Below are 21,312 nucleotides of genomic sequence, written 5' to 3' on the forward strand. Positions count from 1 at the left end.
TCTGCGCCCTGAATCCCTCCACCTGCCTGCCTCTCCCAGGCACCCGGCCCTCTGGTTTATGCCTGTCTTTGGTCAGTCTCCAGTGCCTCTAGGTGGTTGTTTTATTTCTCATTAAAGGTGGTCATTCCATATGGTGGGGCTGGGCTTGTGGGAACCACTTCCCCGTGACCAGAAGCACAGTCCTTCCTTGAGGTTTCTTTTTTTCCCCTTGACTCTACTCGAGACTATTCTGAGAAATTTAAGTTTTCTTGTGACTATGAAGAGACAGGAGCTTGAATTCAGAATCATTTGACCGTAAAATAAATTTTATATGAGTGGGCATACAGGGAGAGGTCTCAACCCAGTGGGGGTCTAAACATGGTCCATTTAGTTTTTTCCTAATCTGAGTTTTCAACCATGCTGTTTATCCCCAAGTACCATCCTGGACACATTCTCTAGGCACTTCAGTTGGTGAAGCCATCCAGTTTAAAAATGTCAAGGTCAACCTGGATGTAAAGTGAATCTCCTCCCCGTCCCCAGCCCGGCTTAGTGTGTGAGCAGGAGGAGGGCTCGGCCTGCCCTCTGCCTGCCCTTCCTCTCCACCTCCCACCCCAAGGGCCTGGCTGTGATTCGCCCCTGGGACATGCCCCCCTCCCCCCAGGCTCTGGATCCTCCAGTGCCTGGGACAAAGAAAAGGGATGGGAAAAGCACCTGTGTTTCCTCTCTCACAGGCCACTCTTCCAGGCTTTCACTGAGGTTGGTTCACCTCTGTGGAGAAGGCATCCAAATGTTCAAATGCTGGGTCTCTCTCCAAGTCTGTGCTCTGCCCTCCACCTCTCCACCCTGCAGTATCCCTCTAGGGGCAGGCAGGAAGAAGGCTCACGCCAACCACTTCCCCTGTTGGATGTTTACTTGGCTTATTTGAGAAATTCAGTCTCTTCACCATGCCAAATGGAAGAAGTGTTGAGTACTTTTCTGTTATCCTTCTCTAAGCCCTGCTGTCATCACAATTCCCTTCTTCTCAGCTGGGCACAAGACCTGGTCAGCCAGACCGCCATCCAAGCAGGAGTCTGAGCCAAGATGGGACGCCAGCTTCTCCATCTTGCAGTCACCATCACTGTTACCTGTGATTCTCTTGACGCTCCCATTCCAGTCACTGGGAAAGTCCAATCCATTGATTTCCCTGAATCAGTGGAAATCAGTGGAAAGGAAGCACCCCATCTCGCCCCAGTGGGCGGGGGGGAACCAGCTCTTACTGCAAATGAGGCCTGAAGAAGGCAGCCGACACCCTCTTCCTCCTCAGACTCCTTTCATAGACGGGCGGCGGTGGGAGAGGGGAGACTGGCCTGCGATGCAGGTTGGGGGTGACAGCATCAGTTCTGCCATATTCTTGGGAGTCCTGAGGTGTCTGGCCCCAATCGTTGGTGGCTCTTTGTAGAATGTTGTGAATTTTATGCTTCTTTATTCTCAGTTAAGGGCCCTACTCACCAATTCCTGGGTGAGTAGAAACCTTCCATGCAACATGCTTTTCCCTGAAAAGATGGCATATGAACATTTTCAAGTTGTCTTGACTAACAGCCCTGAAAATGAAACTTAGCAAGTGCCTGGCATTTGTAGGAACCTTTGTTGACATGGATAATTCAAGACAAATTAATCCTTCCTTAGAAGCACTCATGATGCATTTGTCATTATTAAAAAAATACTCAGTATTGAGGTGGGTTGGGCACCACATACCCAAGGTGAGAATGCTGAATCTAGATAATTAATCGTGGCTTACGCCTTCCTTTTAGTCGTCATGTAACTTTTATCTCGCAAGCAATCACATTTCTCCATTTATCAGTGTACATTGAGCTGGGAGCTGCCACCTTGTGGCTATAACGTATTACTGCACTTTTAAGGACGCGGAAACACAAGATCATCTGGAGTCAAAGATATTCAAAACAGAAAGGGAACTGTGACATCTTCTAGCTCAGACTCACCTAAGAAGCAGGTGAAGCCCAGAGTCACCAGGACCCACAGCCTAACTGAGAAGGGATGCTTTATGGGAAACTGGCTTCTAGCTCAGTTATTTTAAATGTTTGAGGATATTGAAAATATGGTTGCTTTTAACCTGTTAGAATACCAAATTTTTTCAACTTGAAGCAAATGTAAAAGTGGAAACCTTCACTAGCAGCCCACAGCCCCTCCCCAGATCTCTGAAGGTCATCACATTGTCCTTCTTGCTGAGTATTATCATCCTCAACATTATTCTAGCATTAGGGGTGCTCGACTAGCATCTTCCCCCCCCCCCAAAAAACATTCACCATGGTTTAGCTTACCTGACCTGTAAATTTTGAATTAGTGATTCCAACTTAATCAAATTTTTCTTTAAAAAAAAATAAATAAACTTTTTTGCAGTAACATTGGATTATAACTTTATATAACTTTCAGGTGTTCATCATAATATATTTCGTATTCTGTGTAGATTACATCATGTTCACCACCCAAAGACTGATTACAGTCCACCACCACATGCCTGTGCCTGATCAGGCCTTTCACCCTCCCTCCCCCCTTCCCCTCTCATAACCACCAATCCAATCTCTGTTGCTATGTGTTTGTTTGTCATTGGTTTTATCCCCTGCATTCCTGGAATAAATCCCACTTGATCATGGTGTATGGTATTTTTAATGTATTGTTGTATTCGATTTGCTAGTATTTTGTTGAGGATTTCTGCATCAGTGCTCATCAGTGATGTTGGCCTGTAATTTTCTTTTTTTGTGTTGTCCTTGTCTGGTTTTGGTATCAGGATACTGTTGGCTTCTTAGAATGAGTTAGGAAGCCTCCGCTCCTCTTCAATTTTTTTGGAAGAGTTTGAGAAGGATGGGTATTAAGTCTTCTTTGAGTGTTTGGTAGAATTCACCAGGGAAGCCGTTTGTTCCTGGATTTTTATTTTTTGGGAGGTGTTGTTTTTTTTTTAATATTATATATATATATTTATATAAATATAAGGAACATTTCCCCCACCCACCCACCCCAACAACATATTTCTTAGTGTTTGATTTTTTTTTTTTTGCACACAGAGAATAGGGAATTTCAGAATTTTTACATACATTTTAGCAAAGAAGTTTTGATCTATTGGCTTCTTGGTGCAGTAATGCAACGGCATTCCATTCTGGTGCCAAAGGCTCATACCATTACAATGAAGCTGTGAACACTAATTTCTTAGGAGGTGAGGCCAGCCCCACATGAACTTCTCTTGCAACCCTCTGGGCCACCATGATTCATAACTAATTAGACTTGTTTTTCTCAAATGAATCATTAGACATTAAAAACAGAACAACAGAATCACAGAGGGCCACATGCTTTCAGTATAAAGCATTCTCCTTCACTAGGTTTGCTATCACAGTGCAGACCTAACTGCCTGAATATGCTCAGGAGATTTAGTCAGTATTGTCTGTATTTGGTTACGGAAAAGGCTCGCCTCACTTTTTGTTTTTAAATCCAAAGTGCATAGTGAGAACAAATCAAAGCATTTTTTTTTTCTTTCACCATCAGTTTCATCTAAGCATCTTCCTCCGAGAGGACTTCTCAGATGCCTTGCTTTTGTCCTCCCAACTCTCCAAAAATAATAAAATAAAATAAAATAAAAAATAATAAAAGAGTCAAGCAATTTAGACATTCATCAGCCTGGTAAACAAACTTTGCCAGCAAATAGAAGTCCTACTATTGTAAAGAAAATTGATAAGACAAAAAGTACATATGATGACCCAACTACTGTGTTGTTGGGTAATTTATAAGGTTGACCTCCAACTTCATTGATGTAAAATCCTATCGGAAATATTAGGGCAGCCATACAGAAAAGGATCATTCCAGTGAATGCTATCCATGGAGCGTATTTTGTAGCTTCTCTTCGCCAGTGGGAAGCCACCAGCAAACCACATGTGACAGTCAATGAAATGATTCCCATGATGATAAAAAACAGTGTGGTGACCCACTCTGGGGGAAGCCCAGGTGGGATGCACGTCCGGTCTCGTCCATGGATTGTTTGACACTGTCGCACAAGGCCCACAGTGAGTGCTCCCGCCGACTCCCCGGTGTTGATCCAGTCCGTGTTGGCGATGCTGGCGATGGCGAAGATATCGGCGGCCAGAAAGAGACATCCTGAGATGATGGTCAGTTTATCCATCTCCCCGCCCCGCTCCCCCCACCCCCCGAGCCCCGGGCAGGCCGCGGCCTCACGCCTCCCGCCCCATGGGCCGCCGCCGGGGCCCGGAGTCCCCGCGCCGCCGCCTCGCGCCCCCTCGGCCCCCGCGCGCCGCCCGCGCCCTCCGCGCGCCCTGGACCAGCAGCCGCGGCGCGGCCCGCACCTTTTTTGGGAGGTTTTTGATTGCTGTTTCGATCTCCTTACTGATGATTGGTCTATCCAAATTCTCTACTTCTTCTAGATTCAGTTTGGGAGGGTTGTATGATTCTAAGAATTTATCCATTTCTTCTAGGTTATCCAATTTGTTGGCGCATAGCTTTTCAAAATGTTCTCTTATAATCTTTTGTATTTCTGAGGTGTCCATTGTAATTTCTTCTCTTTCATTTCTGATTTTATTTATTTGAGCCTTCTCTCTTTTTTCCTTGGTGAGTCTAGCTAAAGATTTGTCAATTTTGTTTATCTTTTCAAAGAAACAGCTCTTGGTCTCATTGTTTTTTTCTATTGTTTGTTTAGTCTCTATTTTGTTTATTTCTGCTCTGATTTTTATCATTTCCTTCTTTCGGCTGACTTTTGGCTTTGTTTCTTCTTCTTTTTCCAGTGCCTTTAGGTGCACTGTTAGATTGTTTATTTGGGATTTTTCTTGTGTGATGAGGTGGGCCTGAATTTCTATAAATGTTCCTCTTAGAACTGCTTTTGCTGTATCCCATAGATTTTGGCATGTCGTAATTTCGTTTTCATTTGTCTCCAGGTATTTTCTGGTTTTTTGTTTTATTTCTTCATTGACCCAATCGTTGTTCAGTAGCATTTTGTTTAATCTCCACGCTTTTCTGATTTTCTTCCTGTAGTTGATTTCTAGTTTCATACCTTTGTGGTCAGAAAAGATGCTTGGTATTATTTTGGTCTTCTTAAATTTATTGAGACTTGTTTTGTGGCCTAATATGTGATCAATCCTGGAGAATGTTCCGTGTGCATTTGAAGAGAATGTGTATTCTGCAGTTTTTGAATGGAATGTTCTCTATATATCTACTAAGTCCATCTGGTCTAATGTATTGTTTAAGGTCATTGCTTCTTTATTGATCTTCTGTTTGGATGATCTATCCATTGGTGTAAGTGGATTGTTAAAGTCCCCTATTATTATTGTGTTACGGTCTATTTCTCCTTTTATGTCTGTTAATAACTGCTTTATATATTTAGATGCTCCTATGTTGGGTGCATAGATATTTACAAACATTATATCCTCTTGTTGGATTGTTCCATTTGTCATTATGTAGTGCCCTTGTTTGTCTCTTGTTACAGTTTTTGTTTTAAAGTCTATTTTGTCTGATATAAGTATTGCCACCCCAGCTTTCTCTTCTTTGCCATTTACATGGAGTATCTTTTTCCATCCTTTCACTTTCAGTTTGTGAGTGTCTTTAGGTCTGAAGTGTGTCTCTTGTATGCAGCATGTATATGGGTCTGGTTTTTTTTATCCAGTGGGCCACCCTATGCCTTTTGATTGGAGCATTTAGTCCGTTGACGTTTAAAGTAGCTATTGATAAAAATGTATTTATTTCCATTTTTTATTTTTTTTCTGAGCATTTTAGTAGTTCTTCTCTGTACCTTTCTTCTTCTCTTACTCTCGTCCCTTGTGGTTTGATGGCTTTCTCTAGTAATATGTTTGATTTCTTTCCTCTTATTTATTTGTTTACTTAATATAGGTTTCTGGTTTGTGATTACCATGAGGTTCATATCTAGTATTCTACATATATAGCAATCTACATTGAGTTGATATTCTCTTTAGTTTGACCTCTTTCTAAAAGCTCTTCTCTTTTACTCTCCTCCTCCCACATTTTAGGTTTTTGAACTCTTATTTTGTGTGTTTCTATCCATTACATTTTTATCATCGAAATAGGTAATTTTAGTACTTTTGTCATTTAACCTTCATATTATCTTCATAGGTGGTTGATCTGCTACCTTTACTGTATTTTTGCCTTTACCAGTGATTTTATGGCCTTTTTTTTTTTTTTGGATAATTTTCTTATCCTTATTTGTTGTCTTCTCTTTCCCACTTAAATAAGTCCCTTCAGAATTTCTTGTAGATCTGGTTTCTTGGTGATAAACTCCTTTAATTTTTGCTTGTCTGGGAAACTCTTTATCTCTCCTTCCAATCTGAATGATAACCTTGCTGGATAGAGTATTGTTGGCTGTAGGTTTTTTCCTTTCAGCACTTTAAGTTGTGCCATTCTCTCCTAGCCTGTAGGGTTTTGGCTGAGAAGTCCACCGATATCCTTATGGGCTTTCCTTTGTATGTCACTTGTTGCCTTTCTCTTGCAGCTGTTAGGATTCTCTCTTTATCTTTAATTTTGGGCATTTTAATTATAATGTGTCTTGATGTGGACTTCTTTGGGTTTATCTTGTTTGGTGCCCTCTGTGCCTCCTGTGCTTGGATGTCTGTTTCCTTCTTCAGGTTAGGACAGTTTTCAGCTATTATTTCTTCAAATAGATTTTCTGCCCCTTTGTCTGTCTCTTCTCCTTCTTGGACACTTGTAATATGTATGTTAGTGCACTTGATGTTGTCCCAGAGTTCCCTTAGACTGTTCTCTTTCTTTTCAGTTCTTTTTTCTTTTATTTGTTCAGTTTGGGTGATTTCCTCTAGTCTTTCATCCAGCTCACTGATCCATTCTTCTGTATCATCTACTCTGCTATTGAGTCCCTCTAGTGAATTTTTCATTGCCAGTATCATATTCTTCATTTCTGATTGGTTCTTTTTTATATTTTCCAATTCTTTGTTGATGTTCTTACTGTGTCCATCCAGTCTTCTCCCAAGATCAGTGAGCATCCTTGTGAGTTTTTATTTGAACTCTTTGTCAGGTAGATTGCTCATTTCTGTACTAAGTCACAACAATAGCTGCCACCAACATCTCCACCTCCGGAGAGGTCTCACCTCTCACCGAGATGCACCCAGAGCCTACCAGGTGAGTCTCTTTTCACCAAAAGACTGTGTACCTTTCTTTCTGGTGATTTTAGGTTGCTCTCTGAGACGGGTGAATTTGTGTGTGGGACATTTAAGAGCTGGCTTTATTCTGCTTATGTGGATAGCTTTTCTGGGGGTATTCCCCTGTTGGAGTTAATAGCCAGCAAAGCCAGATAGTATGACACTCATCTCAGTTGTGCTGACCTGAAGCATCTGAAGGATGCTTATAGTGGTAATGTACCCCCACTCAGGTCCCCACTCCTCCAGGGAAGGCTGTGTGCCTTAGGGTGGCTCCCGCCTGGCTGGCTGTGAAGCTCCACAGCTTGTGAAGGTGGCTTTATTTCTCTCCAAAAGGAATTTCTGCCTCTTTCTGCCTCAGTTGGGACCTTCCTTTGTTGTGAGAGTTATTTTTATCCTGTTTTCAGTTCTCTCTCCAGGTTAACTTTTCCAAGAATAGTTGTGACCTGGTTGTGTTCATGGGAGGAAGTGGGTTCAGAGTCCGCCTACACTACTATCTTGATGAGATATCTCAAGTTTTTCAATGGACTACCATGGAATAAAAATATCTGCTTCAAAAATAAGCCAAAGTTGTAGATTCAATAATTATTGTGTTTCTCTTTATGCACAGGAAATAGCGAGAGACCTTAAAACCACATTTATTACTCTTTTCAATAATAAGCTATCAATTCGGATTAAGGTAATAAACTATTCAAATTAAAATGTTCAGCAGCATCTCATAGAGCTATAAATGTACAGTAAGACAAGAAAGTTTGCCTTCTATTTCGTCTGCTAAAGAACTGTTTACTATTTTAAACAAGGCCACATGTTAAGATCATCAGGCTAATGGATCTCAGATTTTGTTTTAAACACAGTCATTGCGACCTAAGTATTGATGTAGGAGAAGACCAATGTCCTTTTTTTGGCATTCTGATGCAAAGACTCCTACCAGAGGGGGTCTCCTTCTCCTCTCTCCTCCCTCCTGCTTTAATCCCCAACTCAAAAAGGCAGATCCATCTAAGCTTAAAAGAGATTTTTGTAGAAAAAGTCTATAAACCCCAGAGCCCTGAGACATGTCTGAGATAAACATTCTTAGTGCTTTGGAAAGTGAAAGGCGCTTTTCTTTCTTTTTTTTTTTTTTAAAGATTTTTATTATTTCCTTTTTCTCCCCAAAGCCCCCCGGTACATAGTTGTATATTCTTCATTGTGGGTTCTTCTAGTTGTGGCATGTGGGACGCTGCCTCAGCGTGGTCTGATGAGCAGTGCCATGTCCGCGCCCAGGATTCGAACCAACGAAACACTGGGCTGCCTGCAGCAGAGCGCGTGAACTTAACCACTCGGCCACGGGGCCAGCCCCGAGGCGCTTTTCTTTTTCCTTCTTTCTTTCTCTTTCTCTTTCGCTCTCTCTCTCTCTTTCCTTCTTTCCATTCTCTCCTTAATAAAGTTATTCTTTCCTGAAGGCCTTTTCTAGTTCCTTAGTTTCAAATGATAGGGGTTATAGGAAATAGTCATTAAAATATCCTGCTACAAAGAGAGCTTATTGGACATTTAATTTGGAACTAAACACAAAGAAAGAAACAAAACCCCCACATTCCCTTGAAGGGTGGTTTCAGGTTCCTCTGACTCAGCCTTAATCCTTTGGGGTCAGATCCTCAGCCTGCGTCCACTTGTGGCTATGGCAGTTTATTTTCCTCCACTCCCTTCCTAGGAACTCTGTTTGTCACTAATGAGATTAAAGCTTAAGTCTCAGCCCGCCCCTCTCTGATAAACACGAGAACCCCACTCAGATAAATGCAAGAAGGGCCAAGGAGAGGGGAGGAGGAAGTTGAGATGAGACAGTCTGGGACAAAGTAACCTGAGAGTGATTGGAGAAGGCCCCGCCGGGAAGGACAGTGCCTGGCTCCGAGTGGGACCTCCAGCCCAGGACTTGCCACCACCTTCAGGCTCTGAGCGTGTCTTGGGCATCCCCGCAAGGGCATGAGCTCCAGCAGCCACACTTCGCTGCTGCTGCTTCTAGTGCTGCTGCTGTTGGTGCTGCAGGTGAGCCGGGACTGGTACCCAAAACTTGGCGCTTGGGATTTGCATGCCCCGTGCTGGGAACTGAAAACACAGGTCAAGTGAACTTTGCTCCTTCTAGATAAAGGGAGGGAGGGGAGCAATTGAATGTGATCTGGATGAGATTGGCTAGGAGTAGAGATGTGCAGCTGAGAGTGAGGAGGCTGGATATCTTTAGCATGGCGTAGGCAGTGGGGGCTCCAGAATTTATACCTAGGAGGGGTTTGGGGTCACAATCTGTTTTGGGGACTGGTGGGGGTGGGATAAGACAAATTGTCTTAAGACTGGTTTATATAGCACGTGGCATTCTTATTTAGGTTTATATCAACACACACGCATTTCCTAATGATACTTCCATTCACGCTGTATGTAAGACGAAAAATCTGAACCGTGCGTGTCAAAGACAATTTGAGCAAACTGACAAGGATGCAGGTGCTAAATGCCTCTGCCCCCCATCAGTGGCCACTGCTCAAGTGGGAATACAAAAAGAGGAATGGAATCAAGATTAGAAAAATACGGGCTTGTTCCGTTCGCACTTACAGTGGACCGAGTTAATGGTGCATATGCTTGAAATATGCTTGAAATTTCTATAGATGGCGAGGGAGAATCATGAGGCTATCATATTGCTGTTGTGTTCTGTCTTGTAAAACCAGCCGAGGGCAGAGGCAGTGCAGCGGTTGGGAGTAAAGGATGTGGATCTGGATTGGGCTGGTTAGCTTCCTAACCTGGGTTCGTCCACTTCCGGCTGGGGATCTGGGCTAACTACCTGACCTCAGTCCTCACCTTGGCTCAAGCTGGACTCTTCAAGAGACTGCAAAAATCCCCATGCCTGGATGCCACTCCCCGAGGTTCTGATTGAGCTGATCTGGGTGTGTGGCACCAGGGTTTTAACTTGACCTTGTTAAGCCTCATTTTTTTCACCTGATGTTTGTACCTGGAGGTGCTGAGAGTAAATGAGGAAATGCACAGAAGAGCTGCACAGTAGAGGCTCAGTCAACGTGCCCTGTGTCTGCATCCTTCTGTTTTTCTAGCCGGTGACATGGTCGGCTACATTCATTCCAGTGCCCATGCTGAATCTTTTTATTGGATGCTTTCTCCGGGCCAGACACTTTAATAGGTGCTGCGGGTGTAACAGTAAACAAAATGGGGAAAAATCCCCATCTATGGCACACACACTCTAGTGGATCTCTGCTTCTGAAAGTGGAGCCTTGCTTGGAATGTCGCTTGGTGTTTGAAGAGTTTTCTTGGTCCCTTTTTGCCATATTGAGTTGTGAATGTTCTTAACCAGACGGCACATTCATTTTTTCTCCAGTACTTTGTGGAATACTGCCTTAATAGTCCATGTTAGCACGGACTTGAATATTTTGCAAATGAAACACTGTCCCCATCTTTCTCTTGCCCCTGCCCTTCCCCCTAACTAGTCTCATGAGACAACAATCATGTATTCTCCTCCCTGTTGTATTAGCCCGGAACCCTAGCAAGCTAATTCATGTCTGAGGGTATGTTGGGTGGGGCTGGGCCGTGGGGATTGGACTATGGGTAGTAACTCAGTGTTTGATGAAAGCAGATTTATATTGATGCCAGGGGATCAAGACAGACTAAGAGAATGTAATGCAATAGGAATCTGATGTTTTTTGCAATCTGCATTCTGAACTCTTAACTGGGCAATGACCTTTACACCCAGTGGAATTGCCGAATTGGCTATAAGTAACCTATTCCTTTCTGCTCCTCTCCTTTCCCTCCAAGTTGGCTTGTAGCCATCTCTGACATCCATACCCGGTACCCACTCCCCACCCCTCTGACCTCTAGATTTAAAACTGGTGCCCATTCTGCTGGAGAGCTGTTATGTCTGCAACAGTTTTCTTCTGAAATCCCCACACCCTTGCTGTGTCATCCTGAGGTGAAGTAAATGACAAAGTTGTGATTCTTCTGCTGGTTTACACCTTTGTTCCAGATTCAATGACAAGCCATGGGAGGGGAGTCCTGCTTCCCTCTTTGGTCATTTCTAGTCCTGAGAGCCCATGTATCCTCAACTTCGGGCTGTGGCAGGCTTCCAAGACCAGAGAGGAGGGAGGGCTGAAGAGAATAAAATTGGGCAGTGAGCAAAATCTGTTATGTTTTGTTGCTGTTGTTGCTGTTTTTTAATCTTGGAAGTTCTGAATTGAGTTATCTTTAAAAAAATTGTTAGCATTTCTGCTCTGACTGATTAATTCACTCAACCTCCTCATTCAAGGACGACAGAGCTGGTGATTGCAGAAAGTGAGGGAGAGTGTGGTCAGAGGGGGAGCTGAGTGCTCAGCGGGGACAGAGCAGGCTGGACTCTGTCCTAAGAGCCCTGGGAACCCAGTTTTATGCTGTGACGTGATGAGATCTGCACTGTGAAAAGGTCACCCAAGCTTCTGTGTAGAGAACATATTTGGAAAGCGTAGCCGTCTCCTGCGGCTGCCATACCTAAGTACCACAAACTCGATGGCTTAAAACAACAGAAAAGCACAACATGGTGGCTACAGTTAATAATACTGTATTGCATATTTGAAAACTGTTAACAGAGTAAATCTTAAGAGTTCTCATCACACACACACAAATAACCAAATGGTGAAAGATATTGACTCAACTTATTGTGGTGATCATTTTGCAATATATACAAATATCAAATCATTATGTTGTATACCTGAAATTAATATAATGGTGTATGTCAGTTATACCTCAACAACAACAAAAATTCTCCTTGAATGCAGGTTTGCAATAAAAAATGAAGTATTTTCAGGAAAGAATTATTTCCATATAGGCTTATTAGTTCTTTAGCACCCTCTGTAGACACAAAGGCTTCATTTACTCAGATAATTTTCCCCTAAAGATGCCATGGCTGCTCAATCAGGCCAGCCTGAACAGTACTGGTTACACGCCCCCTGCCCAGCACTGTCTGTCAAATGGCATGCAGGGTGGACCTTACAATAAAATGCCTGCCTGCCACACTCCAATAAAATAGTTAGGTGGACACCGTAGCCAGAGACAGCAGCCACTAGGAAGTTTTCTCTCCCATCACATTGTCAAAGCCTTATGTAAATCTGTTGGATGGTATCCTCTTTGGACCAACTGCCTAAAATTGGCAGGGATAAGAAATACAATAAGTGTACTTACAAAATCATTTCAGCAAATAGAGTTTCTAGTCTTCCTGCATCATCCAGATGAGATATCTCAAGTTAATTTCCAAGGCGTGCATAAAGGAGGAGAAATGACTCTCATGCACACGCACAATGGTGTGGAATTTCAAGCATCTCTGTGCAAAATGTAAGCATTCGCCATTTTAAACCTCTTCATCAGCAATTTAGCTGGCTCTTGTGTGGCTATTGGCTGTGCCATTTATGTGCAGTCAGAGTCAAGTGAACTTACAGAACTTTCATGTTGAAAAGGCCCTTAAAGACACCTGTCTTAGACCCTCACTTATAGGGGAAACTGAGGCCAAGGAGGACATGAAATCTCAGCGTATTCCTTGTTAATGATCTGGGCCCCTGGAAATACACCTGTTTTAGAAATGGAATGAATTCCTTCATTCTTTTGCAAGAACCGTGATTTTCTCCATTGTAAAATTATACACCTGGTTAGGCCCTTAATTTAAAATTACCAACATTAATCAAGAAGCATTCATCATCTGAATAAATCAATGTTTGAGATTTTGGAACTTGAAGAGTTTAAAATTCTTTTCCCTTAGGTAAATAGATAAAAATGTAGTCTGTGGCAGGAAGCAACTGTTATCATTATCTTTGACATTAACAAAACAAGACAACCCAATAATATCTCCCGCCCATCATGAGGGTGGCTGACCACAAGAAATGAACATAGGAAGAGCATTTCTTCATTTTCTATGAAGTCACTATCTAATACAGAGTTCAGAGCGCAGTGACGTGCTCTGGAATGAGGATAGATCCTCATGGGTACAAGGCAAACACAACGGAGGGTGATCTGGCAGGATCTGGGTGGGCTGATGACCACTCACCTTGTCCTGAGAGTTCTAGGTATAAATCCAAGAGAGCAGTTGTCAAACTGTTCGCTCTCAGGATGCCTTACTCTCGTCAGCCTTACTTAGACCCTAAAGAGCTTCTGCTTGGGTGGGTTGTGTTTACTGATACTTACACATTAGAAGTTAAGACTTGGAAATTTTAAACATATTTCTCAATTCGTTAAATATAACAATAATAAACCCATTACACGTTAATATAAACCACTTATTTTTATGAAAAATAGCCATACTTTAAAAAATTCCATTTAGTTTGAAGAGTGGCCTTGTTTTATATTTTTTGCAAATGTGTTGAATGTCTGGTTTCAAAGAAGATAGCCGGATTGTCCTCTCTGATCCTACATTCAGTGTGTTATAAATGATGTTTGCTTAAGGTGAAGAAATTATCGCCTCACACATATACATGGAAAGGGAGGAATATTTTAATAGCCTCGAGCAGATAATTGTGGAATACTTCTTTGATTTTACACTAAAACTCAGCAAATGGTAGTTTCTTAATGGTTACTTTAATGTGGGATCTGAAAGCATATTAATAAACTGTCCTTACTTTGTTATGTTAGAACCACTGGTCTCTCTTTCATCTTGGATGACTCTTACCTGTGCAGGATTTTGGAACGATGTGCTAATCATTAGGAAACTCTTGGTTCATTGAGTTATGCAGATTTTCCAAATGTTGAAGTATTTCATTCTACAAAATCAAAAAGTCACATTCATTAATATCTCCACTGATATCATCAGGAAAATCTTTAAGTATTGGGAAGCTGTTATGTTCATAGTAGCATAGATAAGTTTTCCAAATTCTAGTTTTTGTTTGAAAGCTTAAATTTTATCTTCGGCCACATGATACTGTCCATTGTTTTTCTTGAAGTGATAGGCTCCCTTTGGTCATTATCAAAGAACCATCTTTCAAATACCCAGCGCTGCACAACCATAGTTTGTCAGTCATTCTTTCAAGCAAAATGCCATTCCATAAAAAAAAGTGATCTGTTCAACTGGAAACTCTGACAATCGCACAAGTGCTTTTCTTTGAGACACGTCTTCTCCTGTGACATGCAGCAGTGGTGTTTCATGGGGACTTCCCATCTAGTGACACAGAGCATTTAAATGATGTACACTCAAATATGGCAAGGTAATAAAATTAATAATTTTTACTACTTCATCAGTTCTCGAATAATTTCAGTAGCTCAGTGAATTCACCAATTACTTCATTCTGAAGTGAAACTGGCTTTTTTTTTCTTTTCTTTCCCCGCACATGCATGATGATGAATACAGCAACTGCTAGTGGAGTTTGGGGCCACTGCCTTCAAGGTGCTGAGGCATCAACAGTTTTACCACCAATGTTTTGTACCATCAGTGCAAGTGTCACACAGTAAAATAGGTGATCGTGCTTTAGTACTCTTATGAAAGTGTGTGCCCCATGGGCTCTCTGCTGGGGGCAGGGACCCTGGTGAGCCACACTTTGAAAACTGCTGCTCCAGAGAAATTTTATTTATACATAGTGAATGTTTATTACCACAGCATTTTTTTTTGTAATAACAAACAACTAGAAGTAATCTAAATGACCATCACCATGAGAATGGATAAATAAATTGTCCTCTATTCATATAGTGAAATGCTATACAGCAGCAAAAACAAATGAACTGGAACTATAGATGTCAACACACACACTCCCACATATTCGTGTTTAGCACTAGTGTTGACATACATTGCAGGGCTTTTCTCTAACGATTTCAACAATCTTACATGTGTGTGTGTTTTTTTTTTGAGGGAAGGAAGATTGTTGATATATAAATTATAAATAAATAATTCTCAATGTAAATCTTTATATAAATTTAAAGTACCAAGTTCTACTGTTTTATTGCTTATTATAAAAGAAAGTCTAAAAATGAGGAAAAAAATAAAAGACAAAACAGGAAAAAAAAAAAAAAAGCCCACTTGAATCCCAACACCAGTTAACATTTGGTGCCATTTCACAAGTTTACATATAAATACATTTGGGCTCATCCTGAATAGACAGTTTGATTTCCCACTTTATTAATTAGCAGTAGCATTTTATGATTTTTAAAGTGTTCCTAACACTGGTAATACTATATCAGAATTCTTTTGGTTAATTCTCCTATAGTTACAGAAGAGAAGTGGTAATTATGAATAGAGATGTCAAGAGCAAGAAATTGTATTTATCAAGACTCAGTGCAGTTCTTTTCTATTTTTCTTTCTAGTTCTAGAAGATTTGTGTGACCTCAGGCAGTTTCTACCTGATTCTGATAAATATTTTCACTACTAATTAATGTCGTTCTTATTTTTAAGGTCAACATCGTCAACAGCTTCCAACAAGAAGAGGATGGTCGTACTAATCAAACAAAGGTGGGGTTAAAGAGTCAGTTTCTTAATAAACTAGTGAGACCACACTTTACTCAGAGGCTGGATTGCAAGTTCGAGTTTTTGAGTGCCCTGTCAATATCTGGTTGGCAGAAAATAAATTAGTAACTAGATGTGACCTTTTAGAATCTTGAGGGACTGCCAGAGAATTGCAGATAATGCTTTTATGTCTAATTAGAATATGTGCTCATCAATCTGTGAATATCAGAAATCAACCACACAGTGCTAGCCTCGAGGTCCAGCCATGCTATTTTCTTCTTTATGGGATTAAAATGTAGTGGACTTAATATTTCCCACTGTGTGAGTGCGGGTTGACACAGGGGATGCAGTCCTGCACCACCACCATTGTGAGTGTTTGCCATATCCTCATGATGTATTATGACTATTTCCTTCCTGTTGTTCTTGTGATCAACTCACTTTCTAATTAAGCAATTTTTTAAAAACTTACATTTTTGTGGATAAAAATTAATGTGGCTAGAAACCAGCTTCACTTGTAATAAATAGATGGTAACTGTAAAAATATATATAATACAAACAAAACCACGTTGTTAAATTCTATCTATATTCTCTTGCTGACAAATCTCTGACCCTAATCTCAGACTCTTTCTGTCTCTGTTACAAGAGAGATTAGTAGACAGAGAGGCATTAAAGACCTATCAGCACTGAATGGAGACTTTCTCATCAATGACTTCAGAAAGATGGAGAGATAAATAGAGAGGGAGTAACTTTCTCAGTCATTCAACAACTATTTGCATGTTTACTATAGGACTGGCGTTAGCACATAGTAGGCAGTGATTTTGAATGCTGTACTTGCATAGACCCTAAAATTAGCTTATGAGCCATGTAAAATCATTGGTGGCACATGCCCCACAGCCTAGAAATGATTCTATAATTGTTAACAGAACAGGAACATTCAATTTCTAAGCATCGGAGGCTGTTGTGAGGATCAGAAAAAGAATGCATATCAAGTGCTAGACAGTGCCAACCAGTATCACCCCCATCCTCCTCCTCATCACTGTCACTGTCATAATTTCCAGGGAGAGAGCCACCGGCCTCTACGGCGATACAAGAGAAGATGGATTATTACCACCTTGGAACTGCAGGAGGAAGACCCAGGACCCTTTCCCAAACTTGTTGGTGAGGTAAGGCAGCTACTCCCAAGGGAAGGCCCTCATCATCCTCTCTGATTGAGTGTGCCCTTTTTGGCAGGAGGATTACATCTTGAGAGGCCATGTGCTAGTGCGGCCAGTAATGAAGTGGCGGGAGGAACCCTACAGTGGGCCTTGGGATGTCTGGTTCTAGAACCCGGTCTTCCTCTCCCTGAGGATGTGACTTTGGGCAAGTCACTTCTCCATGTGAGTGTGTGCTGAGAAAACCAGAATCACATATGGCAATAGGCTGGTTAGTTCCAGCCTGCAGGCCTGTTTTATTTGGCCCATATAGAGTCTTTTAAAAAAACTCATTATTTAAAAATAAGGATGGGGGCTGGCTTGTGGCCTGGTGGTTAATTTTGTGTACTCTGCTTCGGCGGCCCAAGGGTTGCAAGTTTGGATCCCAAGAGCAGACATAGGCACCACTCATCAAGCCATGCTGTGGTGGCGTCCCACATGCAAAATAGAGCAAGATTGGGGCAGATGTTAGCTCAAGGACAAGCTTCCTCAAGCAAAAAGAGGAAGATTGGCAACAGATGTTAGCTCAAGACCAATCTTCCTCACCAAAAAAATAAAAAATAAAAGCTAGCTCTGCCACGAAAAAAAAAATAAGGAGATTGTGGTTACCAGAGGCCTGGGAGTGGGAGAAAAGGGAGAATTAAAAAAAGAGAGAAAGTAGAATAGTAGATGTCTGGGCCTGGAGTGAAGGGGAGAATGGGGAATTATTGTTTAATGGGTACAGAGGTTCAGTTTTATAAGATGAAAGGAGTTCTGGAGGTGGAGCATGGTGATGGTTGCACAACAATATGAATGTACTTGGTACCACTGCACTGCACACTTGGTTAAGTTGGTAAATTTCATGTTATGTGTATTTTACCATGATAAAAAAAATTGGAAAGGATTATGGAGATTGTATTAAAAATCCTTCACTTCTAGGGACTTCTTGAAAATGGGAAGATCTGACTACATGGAGCCTCCATTCCCACATGGCAACAATTAGATGGGGCTTGAGTTAGCCAGAATGCCACAATCCTAGACACTCTCTATTGCCTCCCTCAGCTGAGGTTGAGTATCGACTGAGGCAGCAAAGAAGTCCCGTGGTGATGCTGGAATGCCAGAGTCTGTACACCTGGCCCATGTCATTCACTTCCACTGCCTCCCTGACCCGCGTGGGCCTTTGAGTGATGTGCTGAGTGATTAAGTCCCCTACAGCTCTAATGCTCTAGATTCCTAGGAAAGAAAAAAATTCATATTTTTGCAACGTTTATAAAAGTAGTATGTGCCTACGATAAGAAAACATCTACAGAAAGTTTTCAAGGCTCAGTCGTTAAAAGTGCATTCTCCCAAGAGTCAGGGGACACAGTGGGTTCATATTCCAGACACACCTCATCATTACTCTGTAAGTCAGATATCCCTTCTGTTCCCTCCTCTGCACAATGCGGTCCATGGTAGTGTCTAGTTAATATGGGATGGTTTTAAAAATTAAATAGGTTAGCGTAGGTAAGGCATATATAAGTTGGCTCATTCTAAGTTCTTTCTAAATGTTAGCTGTTTGATTATTATTCCTCTTTCCCTGGAAGGATAACCAATATTAGCACATCACTTTCAGATATTCCTCTGCAGATTTACTAGTATGAATCTGTATTAACTAAGTGGGATCACACATGCGTATTTTTCTGCCAGTATCCTTTCTTGTTTAATGACACTTGTCTTTCTGGGGCAGACCATGTGAATCCTGAAAAGCTGGAGTCCCATGTTAGGTGAAGGGAGTGGTACCGTTATATGATTCTTTCCATATTGATGGAAACATTTCTGTTGTTCCCAGTTTTTCACAGTTACAAACCAAACTGCAGCCATGTTCCTTGTTCCTGCATCATTGCATATCTTTACTTCTTTAGGATAAATCCTCAGATGCGCAATTGCTGGGTATGAGTCTTTACAAATCCCTTTTAATCTTAGCCTTGATGTTTGATATGTACAGTGCTTTAGTCTCATCTTCTTTTCATCCTCATTTTTTCTCCTTCCAGCTGTTCAGTGTTATACCTGATGACACGTCATTGATGTATTTAATCAGTGGACCTGGTGTGGATGAATATCCAGAGATTGGTTTGTTTTCTATAGAAGAACATGAGAGTGGAAAAATATATGTTCATCGCACTGTGGATCGAGAGACAACACCATCTTTTATGGTACCTAAAATTTGATACATTCTGAGCTTGGTATATTCTTGCAGGAATATTGTATTCGGTAAGCATTATTTAAGCTGACTGTGTGCCAGGTTCTGGGAGATTGATATATTATGCACTGTGGCAAGCTTTAGATGTATGTATGGGAGACAGAGGTCAATTTTGTAACCTTCTTTTAGAGTTCTGGACTTTGGCTTTGTAATTATTTCTGCAATCTATGTGAGCCACGACAGATCTTCCTTCTAATGACCAATATCCCAACATGATCGGGAAATCTGAAAGCATTTGGGGATAGAGCTACAGAATGCTTACAAAACGGCCTGTTTAGTTTCGAAGAGTCACGGATGGAATCCATGGAATGACGCTACAACAGACACAATGGGTTACCTAATAACTGATGAATGACGAGTTACATATCTGGTGACAGTTTCTTATTGTGTCCAGGTAATCCTTAAGATTTCATCACCCCAACACCATGGTCAACTGTGTTGAAATTCAGGTTCTAAACCAGGAAAGGAAATTACAAAGAAAAATGCCCAAACAATGTGGCGGTATATCTCGTTACCAACATAATCTGAGAGGGAGTTCTTAGGAAGCCAGCCTTTGTTCTATTTTGACTTCTGCTGAAAACTGGGCTTGGTTCTCAGGCGTGCTTGCCTATACATTAATTCCTTCAGGGTGGGAAGATGTTGCTTAACATCTGAAAGAAGTAATTTATATAGTTTTTCTCCAATGACTTCAAAATCTTTGTATGTATCATAAAATACATGGGTAAACCCTTAACTCATTGACAGGCTTTGAATCTCTAACTTTTAAACAGGCAGAAATTCTTCCCAAACTCTGAAAGGCGGGCGAAGATGACACTCTGGGTCTTCTCTAGCCACATAAACCCTTGCCCCTTTCTCCAGAATTTTCAGTGTCTGTTAAAAAGAAAGAATAAAAAAAAAGAGTCATAAGTGGAACCCTGGGTCAGCGGTTCTCAATCTTTAATGAGCAAACAGATCACCTAGGGATCTTGTTAAAATGCAGATGCTGTTTCAGTAGGTCCTGGGGTGGGGCGTGGGCTGAGAGTCTGCCTTCCTAACAAGTTCCCAGGCGATGCTGCTGCTGCTGGTCCATGGGCTTCCACACAGTGAGTAGGGAGCACCCAGAACACGTAATGGACGGGACCTGGGCAGGAAGGAACCAAACATTTAGTGCCTGCGAGTTTTCTTTTTTGGTTGTAGTCATTGTTTGCTTTTAACATCTTTAATGATATATTAATCGTTGACATTCACAACGTTTAATATGGGACTTCATGCCTAGAAGCTGATAATGCTGAAGCCAAATACCTATGAGTGTTTTCTGAAACTTGAAGTTGAGATGGAAAACCTTGGAATATCACAGTAGGTCCCAGGGACCCTTTAGAGATGAAAGGGAAAAGGTGGGGGACATGATCAGCATCCCCATGGGTTCTGTTACAGGAAGACAAGGCCCTGAGCTTGGACCTCGCTGGCTAGATCAAATCCATGTTTCAATCCCCCAAAACATTATCACAGTTGTCCTTTTACATTGATTTCTGCCATTGTTTGCTAGTTGTTCCCCTCATTTGACTATTATCTTCCATGAAGGGAGACACAGGGTGAGAATTCTGGGGCAGGCTCCCTCTGCCGGTGGGTCTCTGCCTTCTTACTCGGTTTTACTTTCTCCTCAATACCTGTTGTATACCTGTTGTATACTTTTGTGTTTGGTTCTCTGTCGATCAGTCTCCCCTATCAGATTGTAATTTCTCAGAGGGGAGAGACCCTGTTTTATTCATAATCATGACCCGAGATAGGTTCTCAATTAATCATGTCGGATGAATGAATGAGCACAGTAAATGTAGACTCTGCTTTCCAGGGTATTGTGGGTTGAATTGTGTCTTCCAAAAGATGGGTTCAAGTCCCAACCCCTGGCACCTGTGAATGAGACCTAATTTGGATATAAGGTCTTTGCAGGTATAATCTTGTTAAGATGAGGTTATACTGGATTAGCGTGGGTCCTAATCTAGTGATGGACATCCTTATAAAAGGAGGGAAATCTGGACGCAGAAAAAGACACAGAAGAGAATGCCATGTGAAGCTGGAGACAGAGGTTGGAGTGATGTCTACAAGCTGAGAAACACCGGAAGTTAGGAGAGAGGCCTGGAACAGCCTCTCCCTCAGAGACTCCAGAAGGAACCAGCCCTGCCGACACCTTGATTTGGCTTCCAGCTTCCAGAACTGTGAGAGGATAAATTTTTGTTGTAAGCCACCCAGTTGGTGATACTTTGTTACAGAAGCCATAGGAAACTAACACACAGGGGTTAACACACTAGTTAGGAAGATGTGAAACAGGCTGATGGGAGGATTAGCAGCCCAAAAGGGATAAGCAGAGTGTGATAAGAATGCTAC

At 41.7% G+C, this 21,312-nt stretch overlaps 2 protein-coding genes across 3 annotated transcripts in view; one reads left to right on the forward strand and one right to left on the reverse strand.

Moving 5' to 3' along the window:
• Positions 1-3,358: 3,358 nt before the first annotated feature.
• Positions 3,359-4,283, reverse strand: LOC123277205 (uncharacterized protein C16orf52 homolog B-like). Its single transcript, XM_044748304.2, has one exon. The coding sequence runs from the start codon at positions 4,142-4,144 to the stop codon at positions 3,641-3,643; it is 504 nt and encodes a 167-aa protein (XP_044604239.2). The 5' UTR covers positions 4,145-4,283; the 3' UTR covers positions 3,359-3,640.
• Positions 4,284-8,953: 4,670 nt separating this feature from the next.
• The window catches only part of CDH26 (cadherin 26), a 44,752-nt gene continuing 32,393 nt past the window's right edge, over positions 8,954-21,312 (forward strand). For both annotated transcript variants that reach the window (XM_014849193.3, XM_014849195.3), the window contains exons 1-4: positions 8,954-9,152; positions 15,493-15,549; positions 16,602-16,706; positions 18,743-18,904. In XM_014849193.3, the coding sequence (XP_014704679.2) occupies positions 9,090-9,152; positions 15,493-15,549; positions 16,602-16,706; positions 18,743-18,904 (387 nt within the window). In that variant the 5' untranslated portion in view covers positions 8,954-9,089. The remainder of the gene's footprint in view (positions 9,153-15,492; positions 15,550-16,601; positions 16,707-18,742; positions 18,905-21,312) is intronic.

The sequence above is a fragment of the Equus asinus genome, chromosome 15 (genome assembly GCF_041296235.1).
Source record: "Equus asinus isolate D_3611 breed Donkey chromosome 15, EquAss-T2T_v2, whole genome shotgun sequence".
Lineage (NCBI taxonomy): Eukaryota > Metazoa > Chordata > Mammalia > Perissodactyla > Equidae > Equus > Equus asinus.

Excerpts from the sequence above, each read along its gene's own strand:
- LOC123277205 (XM_044748304.2), bottom strand. The coding sequence starts at position 4,144 with ATGGATAAACTGACCATCATCTCAGGATGTCTCTTTCTGGCCGCCGAT.